The 20,287-nt window shown below is 42.1% G+C and overlaps 2 protein-coding genes across 2 annotated transcripts in view; both read right to left on the reverse strand.

Annotated features, from left to right (window-relative positions):
* The window catches only part of dock5 (dedicator of cytokinesis 5), a 36,650-nt gene extending 27,782 nt beyond the window's left edge, over window positions 1-8,868 (reverse strand). The window contains exons 1-5 of the mRNA XM_085367128.1: window positions 8,715-8,868; window positions 900-983; window positions 638-678; window positions 489-544; window positions 118-214 (exon numbers count right to left, since the gene is read on the reverse strand). Of these exons, the coding sequence (XP_085223254.1) occupies window positions 118-214; window positions 489-544; window positions 638-678; window positions 900-983; window positions 8,715-8,757 (321 nt within the window). The 5' untranslated portion in view covers window positions 8,758-8,868. The remainder of the gene's footprint in view (window positions 1-117; window positions 215-488; window positions 545-637; window positions 679-899; window positions 984-8,714) is intronic.
* Window positions 8,869-15,664: 6,796 nt separating this feature from the next.
* On the reverse strand, window positions 15,665-17,837 carry neflb (neurofilament light chain b). Its single transcript, XM_085367723.1, has 4 exons — window positions 16,767-17,837; window positions 16,489-16,613; window positions 15,966-16,369; window positions 15,665-15,846 (listed from the first exon to the last, which is right to left on the reverse strand). Exons 1-4 carry the CDS (start codon window positions 17,835-17,837, stop codon window positions 15,665-15,667), a joined length of 1,782 nt encoding a protein of 593 aa, XP_085223849.1.
* Between the last annotated feature and the right edge of the window lie 2,450 nt (window positions 17,838-20,287).

Genomic DNA, 20,287 nt, shown 5'->3' on the forward strand with positions numbered 1-20,287 from the left:
ATGAAGAGCAATGAAACTTTATAACAAAAGTGTGTCAAAGGGGTGAAAAACAGAGGTGCACGGAACTGTGTGTACAAAAGTCAAAGTGGCAGATAAAAGAAAAAAGTCTCCACATACCACATACAGCTTCTGCCATATCTGGGCCCATTCCCTCAGAGTAGCTCCGAGCTCTTGTACCAGGGGTAAATCGGCCGGAATAATTATTTCCTGCTGGCTACCAGCCACAAAAAGAGAATAGAAAGACATTGGAAAAGTGGCTCATCACTCATAGATCATGTCATATAATTTGGATAGATTCAAGTGCTTTTCTATACATGATAAATAGGTGGATGGTTTCCTTACACAGCCAAGAAAAGCATTACTGAGTCCTCACTTATGATAATTGTAAGTGCACTGCTATGTTGCTGGCAAAACACAAGGCTGGACAGCAAACCAAAAGCAGAGCAGATTATCATCAAAATGATCTGTTTACTGATATGTGATCTCACCCTATTCCCTCAACCGTAGCCTCCTTTAAGTGGATGTAGGAAGCAGGGAAAATGCCCTGAAGAAAAAGAAAAATTTCATAGTGATCAGTAAATTACACACACACATACACACCAAGACAATGATGATAATATAGCACTATTGCCCATACCTTTTGTGATTTCCTGCGTAGAGCATAGCCCCTATACCAGCCTAAGAAGACATAAATTACCCAACAAAAACGTTACACTGAGGGATAGAGCAAGATAGGAGTGATGTCAGGAGGACAATGTAATAGACTCATTTACATTACTATGCATAACACACTGAGTGCCAGTTAGTTCAACATCTCATTTAAGTTCCTGTGTCAGCTTGCTTTAGATTAGGGGAAAGAGGGATGTGTCGGGGCCTGCTGTGTGCTTATGCTTGCTCACCTTCAAATTTCTCAAGTATGTGCACCGTGTCCCCCACTTGTAGACACAGCTCCTGTTCGCCACTGGCATCATAATTGTAGATCACTGAAGGACAAAGCAGGACTGTCTCATAATGTGAATCTTACACACACACACACACACACACACACACACACACACACACACACAACAAAAACTGTTAACCAAAAAAAATTAAATAAAAAGGTTCGGGCAGACAGATTGATTGACGAGTTTTGTTCCTCCTCAAGGTCCGGTGAATTACTGCAAAAACCCCAAATCCCTTTTCAATCACTTATTGCACAGAGGAGCAAGTCTGTTTTAAAAGAAGTTCTGGATCAGAGGTTTGCAGTTTCTCACTGGAAAAAAGAAACCAATTCAACCTCCATGTCACAGAGCACGCACGCGCAGCAGAGAGGATCTTGATCTTTGATTTATTCCTCATCTTATTGCGTTTTCTAAAAGCAGGCAGTGTGTTTGTGCAGCACGCCTGTGTGACTCAAACCTCTAAAGCGTTTGTGCTATTTTTAATTGAATTGGATGCCTTCGGGCTGTGATTAACGTTCCAGTAAATAGACCGCGCCGGAGCAGGTAGTTGCAGTGTCAAACGTGAGGAGTACCGCTAAAAAAGCAATAGCATCAGACTCTCCCTATATCCGATAACATGCGTGCTGTGACCTTTGGTCGGCAGTTACACTTGCAGCCTGTGTTTCTGCCAAGTGACTCACCTGCAAGCGCTGCCCCTCCCTGTGCTCATTTTTAACCTTGCAGCTTTCCTGGAGGCAGCTCCTATCTTTTCCTTTTTAGCCGTTTACCAGGACAGACATTGGAGGGGTTAATACAAGAAAATGCTTGTGCGTAAAAACATATGTACACTCACTCATATACACACACATGCGCGCGCGCATAAAACTGCAAAAGAGAAACCTTGGCAAACACTACTGTAGCAAAGGTCTTATTCACGACTTGAGGGAGCTGCAATAACGCGCAGCCACTCATTCTCACAGTAAGATGGAGGAACTATGAGCAGAGCTCTGCCCTGACTTGCATGGTGATAATGCTTGTTGCTGGAGGCCAGATTTCACTGCACGCTCCAACTGGCTCAGCTTATCACACCTCAGTCTGAATACCAAAACTTGACAAATCACTGAATGTGACTGCTTTTCCTTCTCTTTGACTTCCTCCTCATCGGCTTTCCATAAAACACATTTTTGCTTGAGACTTTGTTTGCATTTCTGCGCAAAAAAAACTCCTGGAATATCACGTTGGCTTTTGACGGCTGTTTTGTTAGGAGCACCTGGACAGGTGTGAGGTTCTTCCTTGTGTCAACAAAATAGACAGCTAGTGCAACCTAATAATAGTTCAACTTTTCCTGCTTTTGAACATGAACATGAACAGAAGCGACAGATGTTGTTTTCCAATCCCAAATCTAAAAAAAAAAAAAAAAAGATGGTGTGCAAAATGTAAATAATAACAGATTCCAATGTTTTGTAGAGCTCAGAAACACAATTCTATTTACAACAGAACAAAGTCTCAAATGTTTAAAGTGAGAAAATGTATCACTGTAAGAAAAGAAGTTGGGATGCAGAAACAAAAGGATGAAGATGTAAGGGGAAGAAAAAAAATAGCTGCTAAAACTGCAGCTAAAGAGGTTAATGGGGAGAAATCTCTGTGCGCAAGGACAATGGAAGTTAGTATTGCATGCCCATGCTCTTTGGGCCCTCAGGCAGCACTGCATTAAAAACAGACATGATTCTGTCATGCAAATCACTGCATGGGCTCAGGAATACTTCCACAAGTGGCATAGACAAATGCAGGGTAAAGCTCTATTGTGCAAAGAAGAAGCTGTATGTGAACATGATCCAGAAACACTGCTGTTTACTCTGAGCCAAGTTCATTTAAAATGGACAAACTGGAAAACTGTGGTGAGACTAATCCAAATTTGAAATTCTTCTTGTAAGTCCTCCCGACTAAAAAAAAAAAAAGAGAGGGACGATCTGTTGCTCAGCAAAAAAGCCTGTATCTCTGACGGTCTGGGGATCCATTAGTGTCTATGGAATTGGGAGCTTTGATTATGTCTTTTGAGCCTAGGGCTTCCATTTTTCAGCAAGACAATGCAAAAACCACATACTGCATCTATTACAATAGCATGACTTAATAATAGAAGAATCCGGTTGCTGAACTGGCCTGTCTGTCGCCGAAACCTTTCACCAACTGAAAACATTTGGCCCATCATGAAATGAGAAATGGGGGACTGCTGAGCAGCTATAATCCTGTCAGACAAGAACGGGACAACATTCCTCTCCCAAAAGTCCAATAAATGGTCTCCTCAGCGCCCAGATATTTTTGACTTTTGTTAATAGAAGAGGGGACGCTATACAGTAGTAAACATGGCCCCCCTGACCCAACTTTTTTGAGACATGTTGCTGTCATCAAATTCAAATGTAACTTATTTGTTTTTCCTGAAATGGTAGATTTTCTCATTTTAAACAACTGATGTGGTTTCTATGTTCGATTGCGAATAAAATGTGTGTTTATGAGATTTGCAAATCATTGCATTCACTTTTCATTTACAGTTTACACAGTCTGAACTTTTTTGGAATCGTCTTTGTATTTAAAAAGAAGTTACAGGCATACTATGAATCACCAGGAAATTAATTATATATGCAGCCAGAATATGTGCACTGAAGAAAATGACATCTGCCTCTAGTCAAGCCAAGAGTGACAATGGGCCATTCACCAACTTGACAGTGTCCGGGCCTGGCAAGAGCCACACTGTCTAAAGCAAAAGCATCAGTCTGGGCTCTGGCAGCAAAGCTAATCTGTGCCACTCTGAGGCACCCTGTCTTCCTCTTAAACTTCAAATGCTGAGCCTGTAGCTACTGTTGTAAAGTCCAATAAAGCTCTATCGGCACAAGTTCAAGTTAATGAGCATGCTAATGTTAAATCAGAGTCAGCCTGATTCCCCCTAAATGATTTACCATAGAGGTGCACTAGCCAACAATTAAAGAACACCCCAGTCGAAGAGTTTGGGCAGCCGCTGGCAGCTCATCAAAGTTAACACAATACAATGAGAATCTATTGTTCTTAGTGCTGACTGGGCATGAAAGGACCATTGCATGACCAAGATAAAACAACACAGCATTAAAAGAAAAGAAAAAAAAAACAGCTTTAAATGATGAAAGAATCAATTTCTGAAAGAAATCCTTGAAAATGTTACTATACAAATCCTCTGCATTCAATGTAGAAAAGCCTTCAGTGCAGTAAAAAAAAAAAAAACATAAAGTCCATAATGGGATAGAAATACTAAGTGCCACGCTGCACGGGGTTTGATGCACAGGCAGCATATTCATTTATACAAAATCAAATCACTTTTCAGATGCAACTACTAAAATATTATTATTTCCTCCTATAAACTACCACTCAGTGATGTATCACATCCAGTATCTCTTGTGGCATACAAATGTCATACACTACCAAAAGCAGGGACAGGTTCAGTTAGTATCTCTCCAAAAAGCCATTAGATAAGTAAGTCTATTAAGGTTTGCTTTTGAGCCAATTCTCCCCCGGCAGCATTTCTCAAAAGGTAAAGGCCTCACAAGAAAAGCCTCGAGCCTCCCATCTCCTTGTCTAGACAGCCAGAAATGATCTTAAAACTGTGCTCCAGCTAATAAGTCTTTTTATGTTATCCATAAATCAGAAAGTTAATTCTCAAGTTCAAAGCAAAAAGTGCAAAAAAGGATAAAATTAGAGCAGCTTGGGTTCATCTTTTTATTTGGGTAGGGAAAAAAAACCCTGCTGCAACATTAAACAGAAAAAGAAAATTAAAAAAACCTTAGAAGTACAGACTTCTTTCACCAGGTTGTAAAAGAAGAAGGAGATTCATCTGCTATTACGTTTTAAAAGCAAACAGGTATTGGTTCAGTCTGTCCGAACTGAGAACGAAGGCAGCACTTATCTCCAAATCACCGGCTGCAGTTAGGTTTGACATGGCAAGATTGGCAAACTGGGGGATGTAATGACTGTGATGTATTTACGCTGCAAAGCCAGTGGATTTTGTTAATAACAACCTCCACCCCCCAACCCCGCCCACCCCAGGCAAGCAGAGAGAACAAAAGTAAGCGGTTCATCATTTTAAAGAAAATGCTACATGCTATTTATTGCCTAATTTCATCAAGTGGAAGTTGTGGTGGCTAGAATGGCAGCTCTCTGAGGAAAACTTCAGGTAATAACAGGAGGCAGAAGTGTTGCTTGTAAGAAACTGTAAGACAGCTTTTACAATTATGACTCAATTATCACACAAGCCGCTTATTGTTACTCAGAAATGTTTATTGTTACTTCACTGGAACTGTCTCGACTTCCCTGCACTAAAGGGTGTTCATCAGCTTAAATTTGTATGTATGTGAACAAGCATAACTGTGACACAGCTATTTTCACAGTCATTGTGGGCCAACAAACTGCTTACACAAGACTGATTTGGACACCTGATGCACCCAGGGCACGTAAAACGATAGCGCACCACTCAGTTTATCGGGAGACATCATGGTTCTAATGAAACTAACTTTCACATTGTGCTTTTAAGAATTTTTAGATGGTCTATTACATTTTCTTGAAGAGTGTAAGCCCTTCTCAGACACACATTATTATTCAAGGCGATATTTTTAGGCCTCTTCAAACATTTCTGAAGGGGCCCTTTTAATGAGTACCGCCAGCGAGTAAGTGTTGTTATCAAATAATACTGTGAGCGTCGCAATGGACAGTTCTTAAAAGGGATAAGGTTCGATTTAGCACAGCCAGAAAATTCATGTTCTTATTCCAGACGACTAGTGGGAGAGGTCTGCTTTGACAAGGGTGGAGGCGCACTGATGCAGCGGTTTTGTTCTCCCCGTAGTGGTTCCTCTGTATGTATGCACGGCTAACAGGAGATACATCAGAATTTAATTGTGCAACATTTTGCAGAGGCAATAAAGGCATGCTATTCTAAATCTAAAGGAGCCTTGTGTAGACTGGCAACCAATCTACCTCCAAGCAGAGATGAGCTACAGTTTCAGAAGTCGAAGAAACTTCTTTCATGCTGCACACTATATTAGTGGATTTACCAGCCAGTGCTGATAAGACTTTGATGGATTTCATGGAAAATTCCATTATCAACATAGCTGCCTATATTCTTTAACTATGCATAGAGTAGGTATGGGGAAACAACAGATACACTCACAATACTTCACTCAAGATACAATATTATTGAGAATTTTTACCTTTTTCTTAACATTTTAACAGAATATTGCAAAGACATATGCAAATTAACAACTGCAAATTAAGCCCTCACGGTTAAACTTGGTTTTATCCAATAAGATAAAGTTATCTCACCCCAGTCTTTTTATTGTTGTAAAATGAGTCAAACGTGCCAACACTGTCACTAAAACCTGCCATAAATGTTGCCATAAGCTAGACTTCATAGACGTAAGGAGGCTAGTGTCCTATTTTCATTTGTGTGACTGAGCCATTAGCGTGCTCTGAATTAGGCGGTTGCTCTGTAAGTGTGTCCAGTGATAGATAATTTTTCACTTGAGTCAATTTAGTGTACGTCAGCTCCACTAACATTCTCTCAGTGTGGTGGTGCATTAGATGAGCCCTCTTGTTTGTAGTATTCCATGAGTATTTCCATTTACTTTATAAAACATAGATCTTTCGTGTCCCTGCATCGATAAAATATCTCCATGCAAACTATCACAGTACTACGCTGTACTGAACACACAGCATTTATACTGAAACAGGAAGAAAAAAATTATAATAGAGTCATTGTAACAACAGGGTCACTTCAAAAACTGGTCACAGTTTACAATAAAAAGGCAGGCACCAGCTGCGATGTGTCATTAGCATAAAAACAATGAAGTCAACGCTGCTCTACTGGTTAAACTGTGTGAATTTCATTCGTAAAATACCCCAAGCATCTTCTCCTGCATTATATTTCCTTGTCGGCGCACATAATACACAGCATACACACCAACAGTGGCATATCTGAAGCAGGCCAATATTAGCCGGGAATTTAAATGTATTGGTCGTTCTGTATTCCGTACCTCCAGGTTTTTTTCTTCTTCCTCAGACGTGAAGTCCCGACTGATGCTGACTCAACTGACATCACCTGAGGTAATTTACCGGATTTTCCAGAGCTCCCTCTGGAGCCACACATGTGTCATCACTCCCCAAGACCTGGTGATTTCAATGCCTTTGAGCCTCCAGGGCAGCGTTTCTCTTCTGGATATAAAAAATATGAAGCTATCCTATTATGACAGTGTCACAAATTCACCATTACAGCTCTTAAGCTCCTTATTATTCACATTTCCCCATTAACTAGTGTGATATAACTGATATGATCAGAACCCTTACAATCTCTTCTTTCATCCAAAAAAGTGTAGTTGCCCGTATTTGAGCACAGCCTTGGTTAACTAATCGGATTAAAAATGTAAGCCCTTGTACGGGGGTCCGATGGCATTTTAAGGATTACGTACAACGTTAGTGACTCCTGCCTTGTTTCTGGGGCAAGAAAAATAATGTCAGGAGAATGGCACCATCTACACAATATATATATATATATTCCTCGATATCAGCTGCTAAAACAAGGTCACATGCAAACCAAAAGGCAGAGTTTGTGTGCAGAGAAACACATGCGGCCTTAGAATTGTGGCTTAGAAATATTTTTAGTCACAACAGCAAATCGAGCACAGAACATTTTATTTAAAGCCAAAATAAAGTCATGGGCGGGGGATCCAGGTTAGAGAACACAGCCAAGGTATTTCAGTCCTAAGCTGTGATTCATCCAGAGAAGAAGAAAAAAAAGACACCAGATATATTCACTCTCATGTGTGTAGTACACCAGGAAGCGATATTGGTAAGTGTCTGTAGCTTAAACCAAAAGATCCAGCAGTGACTCAGGGAAGAAACCGATGACCAGACAACCTGTGTAGGCTATAAAATCTTTACAGTAAACATCAAAGGGATTCCTAACAGAGACAACAGTTGTGCTGATTTGCCTTGAGGGCGTGGATAACTGGTACCTGATAGCACGAGCATACGTGTATGCATTCATACATGCAAAGTAAACTGCAAGCTCACACACACACACACAGGTGGAAGGGCCACACCTTAGTTTAACAAACTTAAGTGTAAAATACAGTCGTGAGGACCACAAACATATGCTACGTGGTCATGGTCCACTGCATTGACACATTACAGTCTTATGTAAATGTAGCCAAATGCCACTTGTCCACAAAGTTCCTCTCGTGCCTATGCAAATAACATTCCTCCACTATCTCACATGAGGCATGCAGTCACAGCAGCGGATCCCATGTGGGGGCCCGACAGGAGTCCTTGAAGGAAAGGACCTTTCAGCAAAATGACGATTCATTCAAGTTCACCTTAACTACAGCACAGCTTCAGCTCGGCGGGATTATAAACTCAAGAATGGCTGATACGTTCACTGAACTCCCGGCTCTTCCCCCATTTCTCCTCGCACATTGTAGTAACTGAACTGTAAATAATTTCTCACTTAAAACCAAACTGCACAGAGGGACAAACGGGAGAACAAGCCCCCACAGGGAAGCTTGTGAAACCCAGTTGGGCAACAGTGTGGTAACAATCACTTCAGGTCACAAACAACAACAGCAACAAAGTCGCCAGTAACTTAAGTTTCCCAACTTCCCGACTCTTGTCCCTCTTGAAGTTGGTGGAGTTTCTGGGAGTTAACGCGGAGAGTTGTTCACTAGCAAAAGAAAATAATAAAGAGGGGTGGTGGGCACGTAGTTAAATACAAACACTTACCCACTCCGTACTTCTCTTTTTTAGTAGGAATCCAGCGGGTCATAGCTGAGGGGGAAGACGTGAAGTTGGGTGGATAAATAAATAAGTATATACACTTGCTAACCGAGGGCGGGCGGTGCACTCCTGCTCGTCCCGAGATCTACAGTTCCGCCATCATAACTTGTTCACGGGGAGGGGAGAGGAGGGCACAACACGGCCGAGAGAGGAGAGAGCGGGATAGGCGTGAACCATTCACTTGACGTGCTAACCCCCAACCCCCAGCGCAATACAACGCAGGGCAGTCCCACAATACACCGCAGGGACTTATTTCATCAAGGGGAGGTAGTTGTCCCAGGCAACCTTAGTCCCAGCAGCTATTTTGCTCTCGCCATCAGTCAATCGATAACTTTAACAGTTCCTCATAAATCCTCAAATGAGCTTCAAATTGAATTCGGGGAAATTAGAGAAGACTGAACTATCTCTCGCTTTGCTCCAGTGACTCCCGATAGTGTCGGTTTCAGGAGGCCACTGCCTCACAAGTTGACAATCTTACAGAGGAATAATTAATTGAAGACAGAGTTATAAATCACTGATGAGCAATAAATAAATGATAGCCAGGTTATTGTTTTTTAATTCAAAATGAGATTGAACTGCAGAGTCCCTGCTGCAGCTGGTGGTGCTCAGCACTGTGTGATACTGCAAATGTTGGTACCAGTATCGGTATACCAATACCGAGAATGATAGTTATACCTTAAAGGCAGCTTACATGAGGGAGATCACTGTGTCATGACTTATCATCCAATTACAAGTTCTTCACACATTTGAACAATTTTATTGATTACACTTTGCTTTTTATTTTCCACAACAATTAGCACAACAAAACACACCTTTCAAATGTTCATTTATTTTTGAAACTATGTTTTTTTGGAGACGTGGAATATAAATGAGCCTGTCTTTAAAGCACTTAGGGCCAAGTTCTGTTGTTTAAATGTGTTATAGGCTATAGACATTTTAATAGTATATTTAGCATATTTTTTCATTTTCAAAAAACAAATATTTATTTATCACAATCCTGTGGGCTGCATACTGACTTTGGGAAAGAAACAAAATATCGATCCTGTCATGCTAGTATCAATACCAATATCAGCGTTGGTATTGGTACTACTGATATTTGGATTGTTCGGCCCCTCTCTAGGTATGCTCTCATAGTCAAGACTATATCTGATTTAACTGTGGCCCATTCCATGCAAGCCACAAAATTAGGAGAAGCCTATGGAGGCAATGCCAGAAAACACAACTGCTGATTTGTCCATCAGTGAGATGAGACTTCACCCTTTCCCCTCCCTTTGCCTTCCCATCCCCTACCCACTGAAGTAATTTACAGCTGTTGGCTCTGAGATCTGGTAGCCCATTCAGCCTTTTGTTTGCCCGTCATATGTGTTTATTTTTCTGCTGCCACTGGTCAACCAAATGGTGCTGTCAGTAATGTTCAGCCGTGGTGCTTTTGTTGTACCAGGACAATTTCCATTATTCTGTCCCCCATCTATTGTGATGTGTCTCTTTTTTGAACACAGCTTGTAATGAATTATTACTAATGCAGAGCAGTCTGATTAGAAGCTGTTATTTAAAAAAGGGTGGTGGTGGTGTGGGGGACTATTAAACATATGGGAACTACAAAATAGCACTTTATAAGCCTATAGAGAAAACTGTAATTAATTAAAGCCGGAAAGCATTTCTGCTCTTAGTTGATAGGATTTTGAGTGACTGTGCATGTTTTCTTTCTGCTCTAAGTTTAACCAGTTTTACAGAGCTAAATGGTTTAAGTACACTAACTGAGGCCATCCAGAATACTGGGGACCAGGGATGTATTTTGTAACTGAATTTTCAAGGTTATGACTTGAGCCGTTACAGATGATTATTGTGACCTATTTCTGGCTGAGCCGTAGGTGCTCGCTGAGTTCATTGTAGGAGGGTGTTCGCATCTGCTCGTGCCCTTTTTGCCTCTGATTCTTCTTGTGCTTTGGGCAAAATCTCTCATATGAAATGTAAAGAGTTGCTTTTGGGAAGTTATAAAGAAAACACTCAAGCTTGCAAAAAGGAATGCAACAGTGCCATCACCTGACTGCTGTCTGCTATTGCAGTACTATAGATAAGCCTCATTCTTGAGTCACATTTATGGTCTGCCATGGTATTTTTTTAATATCTACTTCTGCTCTTCCTCCATAAGGAGAAATCATGAAATTTAGATGGGTGTCTGCGTGCACTGGTGTGTTAGTGTGTGTGTTTGAAAGAGAGAGAGCGCGAGAGACCGAGTTACAAGCTGACTGAACCCCAGAGTTCACCTGAAGTTTAATGCTCCATAAGCAATAGAAGGAGACAGGCTGTTCCTTACTAGAAACCCCTTTTGCCCTCATTGTCTCATTTAGATCAGGTCAGGCAGACGCCTGCGCTAGTCTTTGACTAGGTGCAGTATTTTGATAATAAAGCCTCCTTTTTCTGGAAATAAAACAGTTTATAATCCAGCCGTGTGCACATGTGCAAAGTAAATGGAAACAGGTTGCACAAGCAGCTCAGAGCCACAACAGCTGGGACATAAACACTGTTTGTTCTCAGCTTCCTACATGAAAGCAAAGAAGTTGTCCTGGTGATGAGGATGTGCTGCTGATATGGTAGATAAAAAAAAAATCAGAGCTAGCAGTAATGTTTTTGTCTTTATTGCGGGATACACTATCCGTTTACATTGCCTCGGGCTTTCTCAGTGTATCGTCGGACAGATGAATGTGCATCTAGTATGACAGACAGCTGAAATAATAATAAATAAGCTCTCAATCCAGCGTCCACCTTGTTATTTTCTGCTGCATTTGATGAGTTTTTTTCTGCAGGGAAAAGCTTGAACGCATATGCCCGTGTGTGTGCATTTTGTTTTGTTTTTTGCGGCATGCACAAAGATGAAGCACAATGGGCATCCATATGTATGAAGTGTTATAAAGCTTGACCTGAGTTGACTTTTCCTCAGCGTCGGGAATTACTAAACTCAGTGAATTCTGATTTTCTAGTATAACGTGAGGAAAGCACGGAGGCCTCAGAGACTTCTAAGTGGAAGGCATCTGAGCACAGAGTCGCACTGCCCCCTCTGAGGGAGGGCGGTTCAGTTCCTGAAACACAAGTCGACAAAAAAGGCTTAATGGATTTATAGGTCCACAGCCAGAACCACAAGATGCCAAAGGCAAATTGGGGTTGGGCATCCACCTGGCTGTCAGGCTGCAGATACAGGTAATTGCTCAGTCCAGCAGCTCTTTGAGGATAGGTCAATGCCCTGCCAGTGCATGACAACTCTACATCCTGGGGCACCGGCTCCTGTTGACTTTCTCTGTTGTTTCTTTTTCTGAGACATTTGTAGTTTTGAAAAAAAAAAAAAGCTTCTGTTTCTCATGTTTGCTGCATGCTTTTGAAGCCTGCTGACGTGTCACCACATTTCCTGTGCAAAGATCCTAATTAGATAAACAGTGTTATTTCCACAGGACGATAAATGTAGCCCTCACATGACTTAAGGAAATATACAGTGTCAATATATGTGATCACACCCTCCACTTTCACAGGTATAGTCCAAGCAAGCTTCAGCACATTTGTATCCACATGCCTAACATCTCATTTTCAGGTTGTGATGCAAGAGAAGGGATGCACCCTGAGGCTTTCCCATTTGTCTCCATCTGACTCACTGAAGCATTCTTTGTAGCACTGAAAGTGGGTGCATGAGGCCATCTGAAAATTGAAGCTAAGCTGTATGTACACATGAGAATCTATTTATAGAACTGGAGTTTGCAACCTCTTTAAATGAAATGGTCTCTGCCTGCTGCCTTCCAGGCCAGCGTGAGGGCTCTTTTGACACAGGCTTTTTAATTAGACCATTCTCTCAGATCAGCAGAGGGAGCTGCAACTCTTATCCAGATTTCCGTGTTTAACATCCATCCAAAAAAAAGAGAAAAAGACAGACTGCAGTGCCACCACAATCACTGTCTGGACCAGAGCCTGGGAGCACATGCCCGCCCACCCACAATTTAAAACCCATAATCTGGACGACAAGTGCTGCTTTCAAGGTGAAAACACCATCTTTCCAAAGACATGGAAAGCATTCATTCCTGCAGTGTTTTTAAAAAAAAAAGAGTTCATGCTCATGTTTTCTTATGCATGTACACCAGAGTGTATCAAAGTGCAGCTTTTTGTTTTAACAAAACAACTTAATTAATATTCCATAAAAGACCACAAAAGATTAGTAATGCTGGGATTCTGCTTTGTAGATTAGTGCTGTGCCAGACTGCACATTTTGGTCGTATCAGTCACCCTAGTATTGAGCCGATACCAATATCGGCATTGATATTGAAATTATCGATACTTTCATGATATTTGTAACAATCTACAAACCACTATTACTCCTGAGATTTTTACCCTTTGGAAATTATAATGATAGTGATCATAACAGAAGGTCTATATTCAATTTTTAATGTTGACTATGTCAAATGATCCAGGGTGTTTACACGGGAGTGGATGTATATCTATTGACTAGTAATTTCTTTCTAAATCTGACACAAAGTTGAATCAGTTAATTTCATCTACATCATAAAACAAGAGTTTACACTTACTGTACAATCCTGACACTTTTTTTAGCTTGGTTTTTGTCAATATCTCCTGCTGCACCTCCAGCTCTTTGTTTTCTCTCTCTCTCTCTCTCTCTCTCTTTTTTTCATCAAAGGGATGTAACTCTTGGAGGTCTCCGGTGGGCCCCGGTGATAGGCCTCCCTGCCTCTAACATAGTGTTATGCCCAGAAGAGGAAGAGGGCCATAAGATTTATACACCAGTCCGTTCACAGCCCAAATGTGACAGATGAAACACGAGCTGAAAGTCAGTATCTGAGAGATGAAATGTGATAAAAAATAATACAGCCTTGCTTTGATATGCTGCATTTACAGGGGATCTGTGCCCCACTGTGCCCTGAGCTGCTTCACACAAGCTGTAGGCACATACATGCACAAAACCTTGCGAGGCTCCCTAGCTGTATGGAAGGCAAGTGGGAGAATACATCCTACTGGTGGTTTACTATTTCTGCTCCGAGGAGCCTTATACCCTTTTCAGCATTCTATGTGCAGCGTGGTTTGTGTGTTATAATCCACCCAGTGGTATGTAATTAGTGGTCTTTTAATCCAGTAAAAAAAACATTTGCTGTATTGCTCTGTCTGAGTGGTGAAAGGTGTGTGTAACACAAAGCCAAATTCACTCTAAAGTGGAATTTCTAATAATTAAACGGAGTGCTCCTCTGGACCGACTCTACTGTGGCAACCAAGAGCAACATAACGAGGAGGATGGCGGTGTGTGTAGCAACGAGTGAGGTAAATTGAGGACATGGGGGATGGCGAGAGAGTGGCAAAAGATACTGCACAGTGTTTAGGGCATTGCCTTTATACATGCGACACTGAGTAGGAAATCTGCTGAATGAATTAAAAGGGCCATTATGTGCTTAAAATTATATGATGCAGCACTTCTAACCACTTGTGTGTCCCATTTGTGTGTGTGTGTGTGTTTGGGGTTTACTTAAGTGATAAGAACTGCATCTCTGCAAATGCCTAAAGGAAGCCCTGAAATCCTCCACCTATTTGCTGGATAAAGACAGTCTGTCCTCTGTCAAGGTTTTAGTGCAGCAAGCTATTCCAATGCCCCCACCCCCCGAGTCCACCCTCAATCTGTCTGTCTTTCTCCCTAATGAAATAATGAAATTGCTCTCTCTTTTTCCTCCACTCCTCGCTGTTCTGCATGAGCTGACACTTTGCCAGATTCTTTGGTGCAGCAGACTAGCTGAGTCATAAAGGTTTCAGGGCGCCCTGATTTATGGACAGTGATGTGGATGAGGGTGAGGCAGCAGGGAAAAAAACACCGGTGTCAGCTCGCTGATCAAACACAGACGGGACAGCGGACGACCTGCTGACTTAAAAAGCCTAAAACGCCAGCTTAACACAATTCGTTAACACCAGCCTTTGGTTTCACAAGTTACTGGAAATCTAAGGAGACTTTATTGGCTTTGTCATGTTGAAAAGCTAAAAGATTAATGCTTGCCCGATACACTGAAAATTTATTGTGTCGTGTGTTGTTTTTCATGCATTTTAATTGTGGACTGGTGTGTGTTTTTTTTCTTTTTTTTTGCTGAATAAGACCTAAGATGATCCAGACTTGCTGACCGTGCTGGTTTGCTGCAGCCCTCCTCCTCTCAGTCAGTTGTGAGCTGATTTATCGTGGTGAACAGAAGCAAGGCCCTCTGGCTGCCATTTCTGTACTTTTCCATTAACCTCCATTAACATTCTAGTGCAATAGTAGCATTTTGCTTTAAGACTCTGAATGAAAGAAAAAGAAGCTCAGGGTCTAATTAGGAAGGAAAAATTTCCATCCTGACATGTGCAAGTGAGTCACAGGACTTGGACACTGAATATGATTTTCTTTTTATGCGTTTTATTTATGCTAAATGTGACTCGATTTAACACACCATTGCAAATTATTTTTGTATGGAAAAATGAAAATCCAGGAGATAGCTTCTGGTTAAGAAGGCTTCAAGGCTTTATTGGAGTTTAATGCAGCACACGATGGACTTGAAGGCTATTGCACATACAAGGCAGTTACATAAGCATATTTTGGTTAAGGTAAAGCACCAGCAAACATTTCTCCACCAAGCAGAATTCCTACTCCTGACACATCCTGTCTTTGTAAATACATTTTTTTTTTTATCTTTTGCAGAGTGTACCTGTGCATACATGCTTTCAGGTACAAGCTTTCACTCGTGTCGACCACACAGAGGTGAAGGTCACCAGCACTTTTTTAAGATATTTTCATTTGGTTTGAATGAGACATCAGAGCAAATAGGAGCACCAGAGGATTTGGAACATCCTTTTAGCTACAGGCTAGCACTTTGTTTTTAAAATGAGTAAAGTTAGACTTTTTTATCTGTTGTTTTCCTATTTTTCTCTTCAGCCTCTGCTTCCTCTTCTTTTACAGTTTCTTCCTCCTTCTCACCCTCTTCATCGCCCTCTGTTTCTTTCTGTTCGGCATCTTCCTCATCTTCAGGCTGGCCGTCCTCTCCTCCTTCCTCCTCATCTTCTTTTTCTCCATCCTCTGCTTCAGCCTCTTCACAATGAAAATGAGGTGAAGAAAGATAAAAGGTCACATTAGTTTCCCACTACATACACACAGGGACACGCACAGGGGCATACATGGAAATTTACCACACTAACCTTCTGCATCTGCCTCTTCCTCCTTCTCTCCCTCTTCTTCTTCTCCTTCCTTCTCTGCTGTCTCCTCCTCCTCTTCTTCCCCCCCTTCCTCCTGCTCTGCCTCTTCTTCCTCCTTTTCTTCTTCTTCAGCTTTCTCTTCCTCTTCCACCTGCTCTTCTTCCTCCTCTTCGGGAGGGCTAGCCTCTGCCTGCTGTGCTTGGCTTGCAGATATTGTCTCCTCTGTGGGCAGCGATGTAGTATACAGGCGGGAGCTCAGCAGGTATGGAGCTGCAGAGCTCAGCTGAGAATGCATGGAGATCTGCGTTCTTCCATAGGACGGAGCAGAAAACATGGCTTGGGAGTACCCAGTGACAGAAATCGGTCCTGCCACATTCAAACGATTCTCTTCTCCCTCAAGAAGCTTCCTGATAGGATAAAGCACACATTACAAGAAGATGAAATGCCTAATTACCCATTTTATTGTGTATTCCACAATTACCATCCAGTATATAAGACAGTGGGACACTATGTATAAGACACTTACCTGTATGCAGCAATTTCGATATCCAGTGCCATCTTCACATTCAGAAGGTCCTGGTAATCTTTCAAGTAGCGAGCCATGTCATTTTTGTTTGCCCTCAGCTCTTCTTCCAGTTCACATATTGTATCCTGTACAAAGAGAAATGTTATATGTACATAAGTTAAATATCTGCTCTGTGACTCCTCTGAGTAACAGAAAATAACAAAGGATCACTTCTTCTTCTTTTTTTATCACAGGAAAGAGACAGAGGTCACTGCACTTCCTTTGTTTCTGTGCCTCACCTGCAGTGCAGCAATCTCACCACTCTGTTTCTCCTCCACTTCCTGTAGTTGGTTTTCCAGAGCTTGGTTCATCTCGCGGCAGGCATCAATCTCCAGCATTTTGGCTTTAAGCAACCGGCGGTACTCTCCAACTTCATCTTTGGCACTGCGTGCAGTCTCCGTGGTGCGAGTGGCGCCCACTGTCATGACATTCATCTTGTTGCAGAACCATTCTTCGGCTGACTGCAGGTTGCGCTGTGCCAGCTTCTCGTACTGCACTCGGATGTCACGGAGGGCAGCAGACAGGTCCGGTTTGGCAACCTCCATCTCCACTGACACCTCTGCGCTGTACTGGATTTGGGCCTGCAGCTCCGCAATCTCACTCTCACAGAGACGCTTCAGGAAGGTCAGCTCCTCCAGCAGGGTCTCGACTCGTTTCTCAAGCTCGGCCTGGCCCAGTGTGGCTTCATCTGCTCCCTTCCTGGCATCCATGAGCCTGCCCTCGGCCTCCTCTCTGCCAAGCACTTCCTCCTCATACTGTTTCTGCAGGTTCCTCAGCACATCCTCCATCTGATCCCTGTGGTCCTGGGCTGCTTGCTTCTCATGGCGGGCCTCTTCCACAGCTACGCGGAGCTGGCGGATCTCATGCTCATACAGGGCCCGAATGTTGGATGGCTCCGTCTGCCTTTGCCTAAGCAGCAGGAGCTCAGTCTCCAGCAACTTGTTCTGCTGCTCAAGTTCATGGACCCTCTCAATAAAGCTTGCAAAGCGGTCATTCAGGTCTTGCAGCTGAGCCTTCTCCTGGGTCCTTACTGCTTTGAACTCAGAGCTGACTTGGGCTGCTTGGTCAAGGCGTAGCTCAGGAGCAGGTGCAAGCACAGGAGCAGAAAGAATGGTGGAGTAGCTGGAAGTAGCTCGGGCGTATGCAGGATAACTTCTGCGTGAAGATGCATAGGAAGTTACTGGGGCAGAGTGGGTGGAGTAGACAGACCTAGCTGCTCCCCCTCCACCAGTCCCATATCCTCCGCTGCGCACAACTCCCCTCTTCTTGTAAGCAGAAGAAAAGTAAGGGTCAAAGCCTGCGGAAGCCATGACTAGTGAGACGGGCTGCTCTGTGTCTGTGAATGTTGCCGGGCCGACTGCACAGTGAATCTGCATCACTCTGACTTTTATAGGGCCAGTAATGACTGTGACGTAAGCTTTTTTTTTTCTTTTTTTTTTTTTTTGTTGCAGGCATGCTGACAGAAAGAATTGATAATAGTGCCAGCCAGCCGGTCTCAGCCAAGGAAGAGATGGGGTGGGTGAGGATGAGTGTAGGGATGGAGAAGGCGGGGGAGAAGCAACGAAAGAGCAACAAGGGACTGCAACACACAGGGTCAGTGAGGACAAAGATGATATACTGTTACACCTAGAAGCTGCAGTTTTCTTGCAGTTCGTCATCAGAAACCCTGACAAAGACCTCATCTCTCTATCACATATCTGTGCAAACTACAGAAGAAAGGGGAAACCATCTTTTAGCCACTGCTTTGCATAATTTTATACAATTTGTCAGCAGTGTCTGAAAAGGTATCAGTGAAATTTCTATTATGATCCAACTATCACAGCAAACGTTTGCTAAGGTAATCAGCTCAGCATCTTGGGGTGCTGAAAAAAGGGTGAAACCCCCCCCCACACACACACTGGATCTTCTCATGATTATAGATAAAAGTTTGCCCTCTAGTGGTTGATTGTTTCCCATGCATGTCACAATGTTGATCACAATGTTCAATTTCCAGAACTTCATTTAGACCCTGATCCACGCCTTTAAAAAAAACCCGAGTCACTCGAATGGTTCTTAGTACGTGAGGAAAGTTCCCATGATGGAAACAGGGTTATAAATATTTAAGCACTAATGTATAACAAACGTTCACGTTTACACCTTGTTATCTCCTGATTTAGGCTGCTGGGGGATTCCCATGATGCATTGAGTTTTTCCTTTCCAGTCACCTTTCTCACTCACTATGTGTTAATAGACATCTCTGCATTGAATCATATTTGTTATTAACCTCTGTCTCTCTTCCACAGCATGTCTTTTATCCTGTCTTCCTTCTCTCACCCCAACCGGTCGCAGCAGATGGCCGCCCCTCCCTGAGCCTGGTTCTGCCGGAGGTTTCTTCCTGTTAAAAGGGAGTTTTTCCTTCCCACTGTCGCCAAAGTGCTTGCTCATAGGGGGTCATATGATTGTTGGGTTTTTCTCTGTATCTATGAAGCGCCTTGAGGCGACTTTTGTTGTGATTTGGCGCTATATAAATAAAATTGAATTGAATTGAATTGAATTGATTTAGCCAATATGAACTGTATATTTGGTGAATAAATATATATATTATAAATTAATTCAATAATACTCATCGACTGTATGTGGTTGGTGTTACATTCAAAATGAAGCGATATTTTTCATAAAACAACATGTCTCAGTTTCAACATTTTATATGTTATGCACACGTGCTGCTTATGCTGCAACATCCACGCTTTCCAGGAAACGGTTGCATTTTTATCTTGTAAATATGGGGAATTGGATTCTCAAGAACATATGCACGTCCATCCATGGGCAGTCAGCTTTATAGTGCACAGGCCGAACTACAGAACCGGTCTAAAGACGTACTTGGAAAAAAATATGAGATGGCTATGTATTTTACTACAAACTTTGCGTGTATTTCTGTTAGTTTTGCAGTTTACATACAGTTTTGGAGTGTCGCAAATCAAGAAAAAATATTTAATTAATAAATGTTTCCATTATTAATGCATAATTGATAAGTTATGAATGGTGCAGGAGAAACACAACATTTTGCTTAGACATTTTTTTGTCTGATTGTACACAGTTGTTTGAAGATTTAATAGCTTGGACTTTGATGAGAACAAGTAAATGTACAAACAAACAGGTACAAGGCTACTGGTTTTCTGCTCAAAGTATTTGTTGCAATAGGATGTTCCCAAATCCCTCGGTGTTATCTTTACCAAATCTGTGCACTTGCTTACCTATCTAACTGTGGACCATGACACTAGTACACACTAACGAATGGACCTCTGCGCAGACTTGACATACTACTGTTAGCCTAGCTTCTGATGAAGTTATTTTAACTTTGGTCAAGAGGGGATAAGCATATCTCTGCATATTAAAAGTTCATATTCGTTTTTAGGAAGCTGGCACAGGTATTGTAACGAGCCACTCATGCACATCGTGCTGTTTAAATAGCCTGCTGCCCCAGTGAGGCTTTAAGACCGCAGAGGGGCTTTTTAATGGGCTACTTGCTGAGAAAACCGGTCTATTCAATTAGTATGATTGATGATCAATGATAGTATAATTACCAGCAACAGGATAATTTCTTCCCATTTTAATTAACCACTAAAATATACGCACGACACTATTATAAAGATATAATGTTATTTCGCGGAGCATCCACATTTGGAAAATAAAGATATAACCAATAACAAGTGCGCATCCCTCTGACCGACCTGATTTTGCCCCAAACTTTAATTTGCAATTTTATATATAGAGGTTCCTG

Source organism: Diplotaxodon limnothrissa, linkage group LG12, assembly GCF_057381915.1.
Source record: "Diplotaxodon limnothrissa isolate DT_005_m linkage group LG12, D_limnothrissa_male_GT1.1, whole genome shotgun sequence".
NCBI classification, from domain to species: domain Eukaryota; kingdom Metazoa; phylum Chordata; class Actinopteri; order Cichliformes; family Cichlidae; genus Diplotaxodon; species Diplotaxodon limnothrissa.